Source organism: Colossoma macropomum, unplaced genomic scaffold (genome assembly GCF_904425465.1).
Source record: "Colossoma macropomum unplaced genomic scaffold, Colossoma_macropomum, whole genome shotgun sequence".
NCBI lineage: Eukaryota > Metazoa > Chordata > Actinopteri > Characiformes > Serrasalmidae > Colossoma > Colossoma macropomum.
Window position 1 is genome coordinate 18259530 of NW_023494786.1, and position 14688 is coordinate 18274217.

Consider the following 14688-nt stretch of genomic DNA (forward strand, 5'->3'; position numbering starts at 1 on the left):
CACTACCCGTTTTCCTTATTTCACTCGCTTGTACAGCAGCTTTTTTTTTTTCATTTCACTTTTAAGATGGATGAATTTGGAGAACTTTTTTGAACATCATCTTCTCTATTACTGCCTCCAGTAACACCAGGTCAGCCCTGTCATGACACTGATTTTTCTAATCAGCTTGTCGAGGCACGTCTTCCCCTGCAGCTCAGATTAAGCAAATATGACCAAGCAATTACTGATTCTAGTACACACATTTTTGACACACACACATGCGAAATTTGTGAATTACATAGTGCATAAACTTGGAAGACAATCTGAGAGAATGCCCTCATGATTACACAAATCTACAGAATATGAGCATACAGTTTGGGAGACAAACCAAATTCTCATAGAAAACCTTTATCCTTTTACTATATATCAGTCTTTTAAACTCAAACTTGTGTTTTAAAAGCCTTGTTTGTGGAGGAATTATTAGACAGAGTACAGCCTGTGTGTTGATGGGAGATGCAGAGGGAATGGAGGTTAACAGGGCTCTGCTATGCCAGCTCAAAAGCCTGTAGGAATACAGCATAGCCCCGTGAGGACACAACTGGCTGTATATAGAAGCAGAGACAAACGTCAAGTTTTAATCAGCTGTTGGGGAGCAAAGTGCGTGATAAGTGGCTGCGCGAAGAGCAGTACTTTAATTCAGTTGTTCTAAAGAGGACATCAGATTTTCAGTGGTTTCGCACAAAGCAGACTGTAGTATACATCTTTGTTTATTGTTGAATGTTGTCACTGTTATAAAATGAACTGCAAGATTTTTAGAGCAGCTTAGTATTTTTCGATTACACAGCATTCTTTGTAGCATCATTCCAGAATAGCCGTCTTCAGTTTTGTTATTTAAAAAAGATTTTGAATGTTGAATGTTTAAAGTCACAAAAAGATGCATAAATATCATTATTTATGAAGTTATGTCTATGTAAGGAATGACTAGTCTTGCATCAATCTAGATCTAAAAAATATTTAATATAAAAGAATATAATTCAAATGCCATGGAGCAACAGATAATATTGGCATTAGTTAAAATTGTAGTTATGTTTGCACCAATAAACTAGAATATGTAAAAGAATCAAATCCATCACCTTTAATTATTGAAAGTGGTAAAAAGCATCTTGCTGTTGTAGTTAGCTGTAGCGGGCATGTCTTTTTGAAACAAATGCTGAATTTCTTGATAACATGGTGATGAGCAGCATACAAGATCTTCCTGCAGAAAATATTTCATTCACAATTTTCAAACTGAATGGTTTCTATTCTTTGGGAGAATGGCGGCGTTTTCTGTTCATCCCATATTTCTTTATGTTTGTATTGTCTACTGTGTCAAACTCTATTCTCATATATTTAATCATAACCCAGAGAGCTCTGCACTCTCCGATGTTTGTATTAATCGGTCTAATGGCTGTCGTAGACTTGTTTATGCCAATATTTTTTGTACCAAATATGCTGCTCAGCTTTTTATTTGACTGGAATAAGATTTCACTTGTGAACTGTTTGATGCAAATATTTTTCATTCAGTATGTTGGTGCTTATCAATCTACTTTACTGATGTGGATGTCTCTGGATCGGTTCTTTGCTATATGCAGACCTCTTTCTTATCACAATTATACGCAAACATCCAATTTCCTAAAGTTTATTATTGGTCCAGTAATTAGAAATACACTCTTAAACGTTTCAGTGGTTTCTTTGGCTGGAAAACTAAATTTTTGTATGAAGAATGAGATAGATCACTGTTTTTGTGAACACATGGGATTGGTCCAGCTAGCATGTGGAGATACTTCAACTAATAACTTACTAGGGCTTGCAACTGCTCTTCTAATAGCAACTACAGATTTTGTTTTTATTACTATATCTTATGTAATAATATTTGCTTCTGTAATGAAATCAGGCAAGTCCAGCATGAAGGCCATCAACACTTGTATTACACATATAATCGTCATCACATTTAGTTTAGTATTTGCCTTGACAGCTTTTTTTTCATATAGAATTAGAAATAGTTTTTCTCCAAACAGCCGTATTTTCATTAGTACAATGTACGTACTTTTTCCAAGTTGTTTCAATCCAGTTATTTATGGAATAAGAACAAAAGAAATAAGGCAGCAGTTTTTAAAATTCTTTAACCATGTGAAAGTCTTACCACAGTAATTCAGTGATGTACGCTGTAACATTGTTAATTTAACCTGTTAAGTAGCTGCATGTTTAAAAAAAACAATAAAGACTACATGAATACCTAGTACTGTGCACTTAAGTTTAGACTGTGTTTTGCCAATATTTATATATATATATATATATATATATATATATATATATATATCCATTTTGTACAGCATGTAGACTGTAACTGCTGCTGGTTTCCACTCATTCAGTTTTGTGTGCTTAGTTCCATGTTGGATTAGAAAAAAAGTGAATAACATATTATTATTATTATTATTATTATTATTATAGACATAATGAGCTGTGTTAGTGTTACTGTTATAAGTGACTTTTCTGATAACTAAAAAATCAGAAATCTGTATTTGTTTAAATCCATAAGTTAAAGCGCAAACTAATTGTAGAGGCAAACATTTCCTACATAAAGATATCTCACCCTAATATGCAATAATTCAAATTATGTTAAATTTCATCAACAAGGCTGTGCTGACAATTTATTCATTTGAATGTAACACGGCTGTTAAGAAAGGAAAAATGAAAGACTGATTGCAAATTCACTCTCTATATAGACAGGGACTTTTATTCTTAACATATTTGAGTGTATAATGAAGTAAATTCTATCATGGCAAACCCAAGAACAAAAAGTCTGTTTGACATTCACAAATTCATATAAATGAATATCCTTGATGTACAGTGTTGTATAAATGTCTGAGACCACGCTTTCTTTTGATTAACCTCTTATGCTCCGAGGTATATTTTGGTTTGTCCGTCTGAATTTACATGACCAAATCTTAAGGCAAATTATTCAGTAACTGCATGAAATGAATGCAGATTTTTATTTTATTTATTTATTTATTTATTTTTTGAAAAAGCTCCCCTCAAATTAACAGAAAATGTGTTTTATGATCATACACATATTGCTATATGCTTACAAAACTGCTGAAAGCCAAATATCTTAGACGCTCTTTGTATTATTTTATAAAAATAATTTTTACAGAGCAGATCACTGAAGAGACACCATCTGTTTATAGTTTATAGCCCAGATTTGTGGAAAAATGGGTCAACTTTCAGTAGACAAAAATCTATTATAAGGGTTTAAAATTACATTAGCCATCTATTTGACTGGAAAGAAGACGGTTACAGTTCTCATATGACACCCACTTTTTGAATGTAGCTTATGTAATATGAAAGTTGTGAAAAATATGACGAAGTGTGTTTTGGAACCACCGGTGGTTCCGAGGAGCATAAGAGGCTACTTTCCAGTCATCACAGCCATTATGTATAAGGTATTAATTTTCAGGAGATAAATGGAAAAAATCTGCAGAATTCTGTGAAAAACTCAGAGTCCAGTGGTGGCATGCTTTACAGCAACACTACCCGTTTTCCTTATTTCACTCGCTTGTACAACAGCTTTTTTTTTTTTCATTTCACTTTTAAGATGGATGAATTTGGAGAACTTTTTTGAACATCATCTTCTCTATTACTGCCTCCAGTAACACCAGGTCAGCCCTGTCATGACACAGACTGTTCTAATCAGCTTGTCGAGGCACGTCTTCCCCTGCAGCTCAGATTAAGCAAATATGACCAAGCAATTACTGATTCTAGTACACACATTTTTGACACACACACACGTGAAATTTGTGAATTACATAGTGCATAAACTTGGAAGACAATCTGAGAGAATGCCCTCATGATTACACAAATCTACAGAATATGAGCATACAGTTTGGGAGACAAACCAAATTCTCATAGAAAACCTTTATATCCTTTTACTATATATCAGTCTTTTAAACTCAAACTTGTGTTTTAAAAGCCTTGTTTGTGGAGGAATTATTAGACAGAGTACAGCCTGTGTGTTGATGGGAGATGCAGAGGGAATGGAGGTTAACAGGGCTCTGCTATGCCAGCTCAAAAGCCTGTAGGAATACAGCATAGCCCCGTGAGGACACAACTGGCTGTATATAGAAGCAGAGACAAACGTCAAGTTTTAATCAGCTGTTGGGGAGCAAAGTGCGTGATAAGTGGCTGCGCGAAGAGCAGTACTTTAATTCAGTTGTTCTAAAGAGGACATCAGATTTTCAGTGGTTTTGCACAAAACAGACTGTAGTATACATCTTTGTTTATTGTTGAATGTTGTCACTGTTATAAAATGAACTGCAAGATTTTTAGAGCAGCTTAGTATTTTTCGATTACACAGCATTCTTTGTAGCATCATTCCAGAATAGCCGTCTTCAGTTTTGTTATTTAAAAAAGATTTTGAATGTTGAATGTTTAAAGTCACAAAAAGATGCATAAATATCATTATTTATGAAGTTATGTCTATGTAAGGAATGACTAGTCTTGCATCAATCTAGATCTAAAAAATATTTAATATAAAAGAATATAATTCAAATGCCATGGAGCAACAGATAATATTGGCATTAGTTAAAATTGTAGTTATGTTTGCACCAATAAACTAGAATATGTAAAAGAATCAAATCCATCACCTTTAATTATTGAAAGTGGTAAAAAGCATCTTGCTGTTGTAGTTAGCTGTAGCGGGCATGTCTTTTTGAAACAAATGCTGAATTTCTTGATAACATGGTGATGAGCAGCATACAAGATCTTCCTGCAGAAAATATTTCATTCACAATTTTCAAACTGAATGGTTTCTATTCTTTGGGAGAATGGCGGCGTTTTCTGTTCATCCCATATTTCTTTATGTTTGTATTGTCTACTGTGTCAAACTCTATTCTCATATATTTAATCATAACCCAGAGAGCTCTGCACTCTCCGATGTTTGTATTAATCGGTCTAATGGCTGTCGTAGACTTGTTTATGCCAATATTTTTTGTACCAAATATGCTGCTCAGCTTTTTATTTGACTGGAATAAGATTTCACTTGTGAACTGTTTGATGCAAATATTTTTCATTCAGTATGTTGGTGCTTATCAATCTACTTTACTGATGTGGATGTCTCTGGATCGGTTCTTTGCTATATGCAGACCTCTTTCTTATCACAATTATACGCAAACATCCAATTTCCTAAAGTTTATTATTGGTCCAGTAATTAGAAATACACTCTTAAACGTTTCAGTGGTTTCTTTGGCTGGAAAACTAAATTTTTGTATGAAGAATGAGATAGATCACTGTTTTTGTGAACACATGGGATTGGTCCAGCTAGCATGTGGAGATACTTCAACTAATAACTTACTAGGGCTTGCAACTGCTCTTCTAATAGCAACTACAGATTTTGTTTTTATTACTATATCTTATGTAATAATATTTGCTTCTGTAATGAAATCAGGCAAGTCCAGCATGAAGGCCATCAACACTTGTATTACACATATAATCGTCATCACATTTAGTTTAGTATTTGCCTTGACAGCTTTTTTTTCATATAGAATTAGAAATAGTTTTTCTCCAAACAGCCGTATTTTCATTAGTACAATGTACGTACTTTTTCCAAGTTGTTTCAATCCAGTTATTTATGGAATAAGAACAAAAGAAATAAGGCAGCAGTTTTTAAAATTCTTTAACCATGTGAAAGTCTTACCACAGTAATTCAGTGATGTACGCTGTAACATTGTTAATTTAACCTGTTAAGTAGCTGCATGTTTAAAAAAAACAATAAAGACTACATGAATACCTAGTACTGTGCACTAAAGTTTAGACTGTGTTTTGCCAATATATATATATATATATATATATATATATATATATATATATATATATATATATATCCATTTTGTACAGCATGTAGACTGTAACTGCTGCTGGTTTCCACTCATTCAGTTTTGTGTGCTTAGTTCCATGTTGGATTAGAAAAAAAGTGAATAACATATTATTATTATTATTATTATTATTATTATAGACATAATGAGCTGTGTTAGTGTTACTGTTATAAGTGACTTTTCTGATAACTAAAAAATCAGAAATCTGTATTTGTTTAAATCCATAAGTTAAAGCGCAAACTAATTGTAGAGGCAAACATTTCCTACATAAAGATATCTCACCCTAATATGCAATAATTCAAATTATGTTAAATTTCATCAACAAGGCTGTGCTGACAATTTATTCATTTGAATGTAACACGGCTGTTAAGAAAGGAAAAATGAAAGACTGATTGCAAATTCACTCTCTATATAGACAGGGACTTTTATTCTTAACATATTTGAGTGTATAATGAAGTAAATTCTATCATGGCAAACCCAAGAACAAAAAGTCTGTTTGACATTCACAAATTCATATAAATGAATATCCTTGATGTACAGTGTTGTATAAATGTCTGAGACCACCCTTTCTTTTGATTAACCTCTTATGCTCCGAGGTATATTTTGGTTTGTCCATCTGAATTTACATGACCAAATCTTAAGGCAAATTATTCAGTAACTGCATGAAATGAATGCAGATTTTTATTTTATTTATTTATTCATTTATTTTTTGAAAAAGCTCCCCTCAAATTAACAGAAAATGTGTTTTATGATCATACACATATTGCTATATGCTTACAAAACTGCTGAAAGCCAAATATCTTAGACGCTCTTTGTATTATTTTATAAAAATAATTTTTACAGAGCAGATCACTGAAGAGACACCATCTGTTTATAGTTTATAGCCCAGATTTGTGGAAAAATGGGTCAACTTTCAGTAGACAAAAATCTATTATAAGGGTTTAAAATTACATTAGCCATCTATTTGACTGGAAAGAAGACGGTTACAGTTCTCATATGACACCCACTTTTTGAATGTAGCTTATGTAATATGAAAGTTGTGAAAAATATGACGAAGTGTGTTTTGGAACCACCGGTGGTTCCGAGGAGCATAAGAGGCTACTTTCCAGTCATCACAGCCATTATGTATAAGGTATTAATTTTCAGGAGATAAATGGAAAAAATCTGCAGAATTCTGTGAAAAACTCAGAGTCCAGTGGCAGCATGCTTTACAGCAACACTACCCGTTTTCCTTATTTCACTCGCTTGTACAACAGCTTTTTTTTTTTTCATTTCACTTTTAAGATGGATGAATTTGGAGAACTTTTTTGAACATCATCTTCTCTATTACTGCCTCCAGTAACACCAGGTCAGCCCTGTCATGACACAGACTGTTCTAATCAGCTTGTCGAGGCACGTCTTCCCCTGCAGCTCAGATTAAGCAAATATGACCAAGCAATTACTGATTCTAGTACACACATTTTTGACACACACACACGTGAAATTTGTGAATTACATAGTGCATAAACTTGGAAGACAATCTGAGAGAATGCCCTCATGATTACACAAATCTACAGAATATGAGCATACAGTTTGGGAGACAAACCAAATTCTCATAGAAAACCTTTATATCCTTTTACTATATATCAGTCTTTTAAACTCAAACTTGTGTTTTAAAAGCCTTGTTTGTGGAGGAATTATTAGACAGAGTACAGCCTGTGTGTTGATGGGAGATGCAGAGGGAATGGAGGTTAACAGGGCTCTGCTATGCCAGCTCAAAAGCCTGTAGGAATACAGCATAGCCCCGTGAGGACACAACTGGCTGTATATAGAAGCAGAGACAAACGTCAAGTTTTAATCAGCTGTTGGGGAGCAAAGTGCGTGATAAGTGGCTGCGCGAAGAGCAGTACTTTAATTCAGTTGTTCTAAAGAGGACATCAGATTTTCAGTGGTTTTGCACAAAACAGACTGTAGTATACATCTTTGTTTATTGTTGAATGTTGTCACTGTTATAAAATGAACTGCAAGATTTTTAGAGCAGCTTAGTATTTTTCGATTACACAGCATTCTTTGTAGCATCATTCCAGAATAGCCGTCTTCAGTTTTGTTATTTAAAAAAGATTTTGAATGTTGAATGTTTAAAGTCACAAAAAGATGCATAAATATCATTATTTATGAAGTTATGTCTATGTAAGGAATGACTAGTCTTGCATCAATCTAGATCTAAAAAATATTTAATATAAAAGAATATAATTCAAATGCCATGGAGCAACAGATAATATTGGCATTAGTTAAAATTGTAGTTATGTTTGCACCAATAAACTAGAATATGTAAAAGAATCAAATCCATCACCTTTAATTATTGAAAGTGGTAAAAAGCATCTTGCTGTTGTAGTTAGCTGTAGCGGGCATGTCTTTTTGAAACAAATGCTGAATTTCTTGATAACATGGTGATGAGCAGCATACAAGATCTTCCTGCAGAAAATATTTCATTCACAATTTTCAAACTGAATGGTTTCTATTCTTTGGGAGAATGGCGGCGTTTTCTGTTCATCCCATATTTCTTTATGTTTGTATTGTCTACTGTGTCAAACTCTATTCTCATATATTTAATCATAACCCAGAGAGCTCTGCACTCTCCGATGTTTGTATTAATCGGTCTAATGGCTGTCGTAGACTTGTTTATGCCAATATTTTTTGTACCAAATATGCTGCTCAGCTTTTTATTTGACTGGAATAAGATTTCACTTGTGAACTGTTTGATGCAAATATTTTTCATTCAGTATGTTGGTGCTTATCAATCTACTTTACTGATGTGGATGTCTCTGGATCGGTTCTTTGCTATATGCAGACCTCTTTCTTATCACAATTATACGCAAACATCCAATTTCCTAAAGTTTATTATTGGTCCAGTAATTAGAAATACACTCTTAAACGTTTCAGTGGTTTCTTTGGCTGGAAAACTAAATTTTTGTATGAAGAATGAGATAGATCACTGTTTTTGTGAACACATGGGATTGGTCCAGCTAGCATGTGGAGATACTTCAACTAATAACTTACTAGGGCTTGCAACTGCTCTTCTAATAGCAACTACAGATTTTGTTTTTATTACTATATCTTATGTAATAATATTTGCTTCTGTAATGAAATCAGGCAAGTCCAGCATGAAGGCCATCAACACTTGTATTACACATATAATCGTCATCACATTTAGTTTAGTATTTGCCTTGACAGCTTTTTTTTCATATAGAATTAGAAATAGTTTTTCTCCAAACAGCCGTATTTTCATTAGTACAATGTACGTACTTTTTCCAAGTTGTTTCAATCCAGTTATTTATGGAATAAGAACAAAAGAAATAAGGCAGCAGTTTTTAAAATTCTTTAACCATGTGAAAGTCTTACCACAGTAATTCAGTGATGTACGCTGTAACATTGTTAATTTAACCTGTTAAGTAGCTGCATGTTTAAAAAAAACAATAAAGACTACATGAATACCTAGTACTGTGCACTAAGTTTAGACTGTGTTTTGCCAATATATATATATATATATATATATATATATATATATATATATATATATATATATATATATTTTTTTTTTTTTCCATTTTGTACAGCATGTAGACTGTAACTGCTGCTGGTTTCCACTCATTCAGTTTTGTGTGCTTAGTTCCATGTTGGATTAGAAAAAAAGTGAATAACATATTATTATTATTATTATTATTATTATTATTATAGACATAATGAGCTGTGTTAGTGTTACTGTTATAAGTGACTTTTCTGATAACTAAAAAATCAGAAATCAGTATTTGTTTAAATCCATAAGTTAAAGCGCAAACTAATTGTAGAGGCAAACATTTCCTACATAAAGATATCTCACCCTAATATGCAATAATTCAAATTATGTTAAATTTCATCAACAAGGCTGTGCTGACAATTTATTCATTTGAATGTAACACGGCTGTTAAGAAAGGAAAAATGAAAGACTGATTGCAAATTCACTCTCTATATAGACAGGGACTTTTATTCTTAACATATTTGAGTGTATAATGAAGTAAATTCTATCATGGCAAACCCAAGAACAAAAAGTCTGTTTGACATTCACAAATTCATATAAATGAATATCCTTGATGTACAGTGTTGTATAAATGTCTGAGACCACCCTTTCTTTTGATTAACCTCTTATGCTCCGAGGTATATTTTGGTTTGTCCATCTGAATTTACATGACCAAATCTTAAGGCAAATTATTCAGTAACTGCATGAAATGAATGCAGATTTTTATTTTATTTATTTATTTATTTATTTTTTGAAAAAGCTCCCCTCAAATTAACAGAAAATGTGTTTTATGATCATACACATATTGCTATATGCTTACAAAACTGCTGAAAGCCAAATATCTTAGACGCTCTTTGTATTATTTTATAAAAATAATTTTTACAGAGCAGATCACTGAAGAGACACCATCTGTTTATAGTTTATAGCCCAGATTTGTGGAAAAATGGGTCAACTTTCAGTAGACAAAAATCTATTATAAGGGTTTAAAATTACATTAGCCATCTATTTGACTGGAAAGAAGACGGTTACAGTTCTCATATGACACCCACTTTTTAAATGTAGCTTATGTAATATGAAAGTTGTGAAAATATGACGAAGTGTGTTTTGGAACCACCGGTGGTTCCGAGGAGCATAAGAGGCTACTTTCCAGTCATCACAGCCATTATGTATAAGGTATTAATTTTCAGGAGATAAATGGAAAAAATCTGCAGAATTCTGTGAAAAACTCAGAGTCCAGTGGCAGCATGCTTTACAGCAACACTACCCGTTTTCCTTATTTCACTCGCTTGTACAACAGCTTTTTTTTTTTTCATTTCACTTTTAAGATGGATGAATTTGGAGAACTTTTTTGAACATCATCTTCTCTATTACTGCCTCCAGTAACACCAGGTCAGCCCTGTCATGACACAGACTGTTCTAATCAGCTTGTCGAGGCACGTCTTCCCCTGCAGCTCAGATTAAGCAAATATGACCAAGCAATTACTGATTCTAGTACACACATTTTTGACACACACACACGTGAAATTTGTGAATTACATAGTGCATAAACTTGGAAGACAATCTGAGAGAATGCCCTCATGATTACACAAATCTACAGAATATGAGCATACAGTTTGGGAGACAAACCAAATTCTCATAGAAAACCTTTATATCCTTTTACTATATATCAGTCTTTTAAACTCAAACTTGTGTTTTAAAAGCCTTGTTTGTGGAGGAATTATTAGACAGAGTACAGCCTGTGTGTTGATGGGAGATGCAGAGGGAATGGAGGTTAACAGGGCTCTGCTATGCCAGCTCAAAAGCCTGTAGGAATACAGCATAGCCCCGTGAGGACACAACTGGCTGTATATAGAAGCAGAGACAAACGTCAAGTTTTAATCAGCTGTTGGGGAGCAAAGTGCGTGATAAGTGGCTGCGCGAAGAGCAGTACTTTAATTCAGTTGTTCTAAAGAGGACATCAGATTTTCAGTGGTTTTGCACAAAACAGACTGTAGTATACATCTTTGTTTATTGTTGAATGTTGTCACTGTTATAAAATGAACTGCAAGATTTTTAGAGCAGCTTAGTATTTTTCGATTACACAGCATTCTTTGTAGCATCATTCCAGAATAGCCGTCTTCAGTTTTGTTATTTAAAAAAGATTTTGAATGTTGAATGTTTAAAGTCACAAAAAGATGCATAAATATCATTATTTATGAAGTTATGTCTATGTAAGGAATGACTAGTCTTGCATCAATCTAGATCTAAAAAATATTTAATATAAAAGAATATAATTCAAATGCCATGGAGCAACAGATAATATTGGCATTAGTTAAAATTGTAGTTATGTTTGCACCAATAAACTAGAATATGTAAAAGAATCAAATCCATCACCTTTAATTATTGAAAGTGGTAAAAAGCATCTTGCTGTTGTAGTTAGCTGTAGCGGGCATGTCTTTTTGAAACAAATGCTGAATTTCTTGATAACATGGTGATGAGCAGCATACAAGATCTTCCTGCAGAAAATATTTCATTCACAATTTTCAAACTGAATGGTTTCTATTCTTTGGGAGAATGGCGGCGTTTTCTGTTCATCCCATATTTCTTTATGTTTGTATTGTCTACTGTGTCAAACTCTATTCTCATATATTTAATCATAACCCAGAGAGCTCTGCACTCTCCGATGTTTGTATTAATCGGTCTAATGGCTGTCGTAGACTTGTTTATGCCAATATTTTTTGTACCAAATATGCTGCTCAGCTTTTTATTTGACTGGAATAAGATTTCACTTGTGAACTGTTTGATGCAAATATTTTTCATTCAGTATGTTGGTGCTTATCAATCTACTTTACTGATGTGGATGTCTCTGGATCGGTTCTTTGCTATATGCAGACCTCTTTCTTATCACAATTATACGCAAACATCCAATTTCCTAAAGTTTATTATTGGTCCAGTAATTAGAAATACACTCTTAAACGTTTCAGTGGTTTCTTTGGCTGGAAAACTAAATTTTTGTATGAAGAATGAGATAGATCACTGTTTTTGTGAACACATGGGATTGGTCCAGCTAGCATGTGGAGATACTTCAACTAATAACTTACTAGGGCTTGCAACTGCTCTTCTAATAGCAACTACAGATTTTGTTTTTATTACTATATCTTATGTAATAATATTTGCTTCTGTAATGAAATCAGGCAAGTCCAGCATGAAGGCCATCAACACTTGTATTACACATATAATCGTCATCACATTTAGTTTAGTATTTGCCTTGACAGCTTTTTTTTCATATAGAATTAGAAATAATTTTTCTCCAAACAGCCGTATTTTCATTAGTACAATGTACGTACTTTTTCCAAGTTGTTTCAATCCAGTTATTTATGGAATAAGAACAAAAGAAATAAGGCAGCAGTTTTTAAAATTCTTTAACCATGTGAAAGTCTTACCACAGTAATTCAGTGATGTACGCTGTAACATTGTTAATTTAACCTGTTAAGTAGCTGCATGTTTAAAAAAAACAATAAAGACTACATGAATACCTAGTACTGTGCACTAAAGTTTAGACTGTGTTTTGCCAATATATATATATATATATTTATATATATATATATATATATTTATATATATATATATATCCATTTTGTACAGCATGTAGACTGTAACTGCTGCTGGTTTCCACTCATTCAGTTTTGTGTGCTTAGTTCCATGTTGGATTAGAAAAAAAGTGAATAACATATTATTATTATTATTATTATTATTATTATTATAGACATAATGAGCTGTGTTAGTGTTACTGTTATAAGTGACTTTTCTGATAACTAAAAAATCAGAAATCAATATTTGTTTAAATCCATAAGTTAAAGCGCAAACTAATTGTAGAGGCAAACATTTCCTACATAAAGATATCTCACCCTAATATGCAATAATTCAAATTATGTTAAATTTCATCAACAAGGCTGTGCTGACAATTTATTCATTTGAATGTAACACGGCTGTTAAGAAAGGAAAAATGAAAGACTGATTGCAAATTCACTCTCTATATAGACAGGGACTTTTATTCTTAACATATTTGAGTGTATAATGAAGTAAATTCTATCATGGCAAACCCAAGAACAAAAAGTCTGTTTGACATTCACAAATTCATATAAATGAATATCCTTGATGTACAGTGTTGTATAAATGTCTGAGACCACCCTTTCTTTTGATTAACCTCTTATGCTCCGAGGTATATTTTGGTTTGTCCATCTGAATTTACATGACCAAATCTTAAGGCAAATTATTCAGTAACTGCATGAAATGAATGCAGATTTTTATTTTATTTATTTATTTATTTATTTTTTGAAAAAGCTCCCCTCAAATTAACAGAAAATGTGTTTTATGATCATACACATATTGCTATATGCTTACAAAACTGCTGAAAGCCAAATATCTTAGACGCTCTTTGTATTATTTTATAAAAATAATTTTTACAGAGCAGATCACTGAAGAGACACCATCTGTTTATAGTTTATAGCCCAGATTTGTGGAAAAATGGGTCAACTTTCAGTAGACAAAAATCTATTATAAGGGTTTAAAATTACATTAGCCATCTATTTGACTGGAAAGAAGACGGTTACAGTTCTCATATGACACCCACTTTTTAAATGTAGCTTATGAAATATGAAAGTTGTGAAGAATATGACAAAGTGTGTTTTGGAACTACCGGTGGTTCCGAGGAGCATAAGAGGCTACTTTCCAGTCATCACAGCCATTATGTATAAGGTATTAATTTTCAGGAGATAAATGGAAAAAATCTGCAGAATTCTGTGAAAAACTCAGAGTCCAGTGGTGGCATGCTTTATAGCAACACTACCCGTTTTCCTTATTTCACTCGCTTGTACAACAGCTTTTTTTTTTTTTCATTTCACTTTTAAGATGGATGAATTTGGAGAACTTTTTTGAACATCATCTTCTCTATTACTGCCTCCAGTAACACCAGGTCAGCCCTGTCATGACACAGACTGTTCTAATCAGCTTGTCGAGGCACGTCTTCCCCTGCAGCTCAGATTAAGCAAATATGACCAAGCAATTACTGATTCTAGTACACACATTTTTGACACACACACATGCGAAATTTGTGAATTACATAGTGCATAAACTTGGAAGACAATCTGAGAGAATGCCCTCATGATTACACAAATCTACAGAATATGAGCATACAGTTTGGGAGACAAACCAAATTCTCATAGAAAACCTTTATATCCTTTTACTATATATCAGTCTTTTAAACTCAAACTTGTGTTTTAAAAG

At 33.0% G+C, this 14688-nt stretch overlaps 4 protein-coding genes across 4 annotated transcripts; all 4 read left to right on the forward strand.

Moving 5' to 3' along the window:
* The first annotated feature begins 768 nt into the window (after positions 1 to 768).
* Positions 769 to 2184, forward strand: LOC118827563 (olfactory receptor 52K1-like). Its single transcript, XM_036598976.1, has one exon. The coding sequence runs from the start codon at positions 1207 to 1209 to the stop codon at positions 2167 to 2169; it is 963 nt and encodes a 320-aa protein (XP_036454869.1). The 5' UTR covers positions 769 to 1206; the 3' UTR covers positions 2170 to 2184.
* Positions 2185 to 3545: 1361 nt separating this feature from the next.
* LOC118827572 (olfactory receptor 52K1-like) lies at positions 3546 to 5733 on the forward strand. Its single transcript, XM_036598987.1, has one exon. It carries the CDS (start codon positions 4756 to 4758, stop codon positions 5716 to 5718), a length of 963 nt encoding a protein of 320 aa, XP_036454880.1. The 5' UTR covers positions 3546 to 4755; the 3' UTR covers positions 5719 to 5733.
* Positions 5734 to 7571: 1838 nt separating this feature from the next.
* Positions 7572 to 9292, forward strand: LOC118827580 (olfactory receptor 52K1-like). The gene has a single exon (XM_036599000.1). The coding sequence runs from the start codon at positions 8315 to 8317 to the stop codon at positions 9275 to 9277; it is 963 nt and encodes a 320-aa protein (XP_036454893.1). The 5' UTR covers positions 7572 to 8314; the 3' UTR covers positions 9278 to 9292.
* A 1855-nt stretch (positions 9293 to 11147) lies between these two features.
* Positions 11148 to 12868, forward strand: LOC118827589 (olfactory receptor 52K1-like). The gene has a single exon (XM_036599011.1). It carries the CDS (start codon positions 11891 to 11893, stop codon positions 12851 to 12853), a length of 963 nt encoding a protein of 320 aa, XP_036454904.1. The 5' UTR covers positions 11148 to 11890; the 3' UTR covers positions 12854 to 12868.
* The last annotated feature ends 1820 nt before the right edge of the window (positions 12869 to 14688 follow it).

Excerpts from the sequence above, each read along its gene's own strand:
- LOC118827563 (XM_036598976.1), top strand. The coding sequence starts at position 1,207 with ATGGTGATGAGCAGCATACAAGATCTTCCTGCAGAAAATATTTCATTC.
- LOC118827572 (XM_036598987.1), top strand. The coding sequence starts at position 4,756 with ATGGTGATGAGCAGCATACAAGATCTTCCTGCAGAAAATATTTCATTC.
- LOC118827580 (XM_036599000.1), top strand. The coding sequence starts at position 8,315 with ATGGTGATGAGCAGCATACAAGATCTTCCTGCAGAAAATATTTCATTC.
- LOC118827589 (XM_036599011.1), top strand. The coding sequence starts at position 11,891 with ATGGTGATGAGCAGCATACAAGATCTTCCTGCAGAAAATATTTCATTC.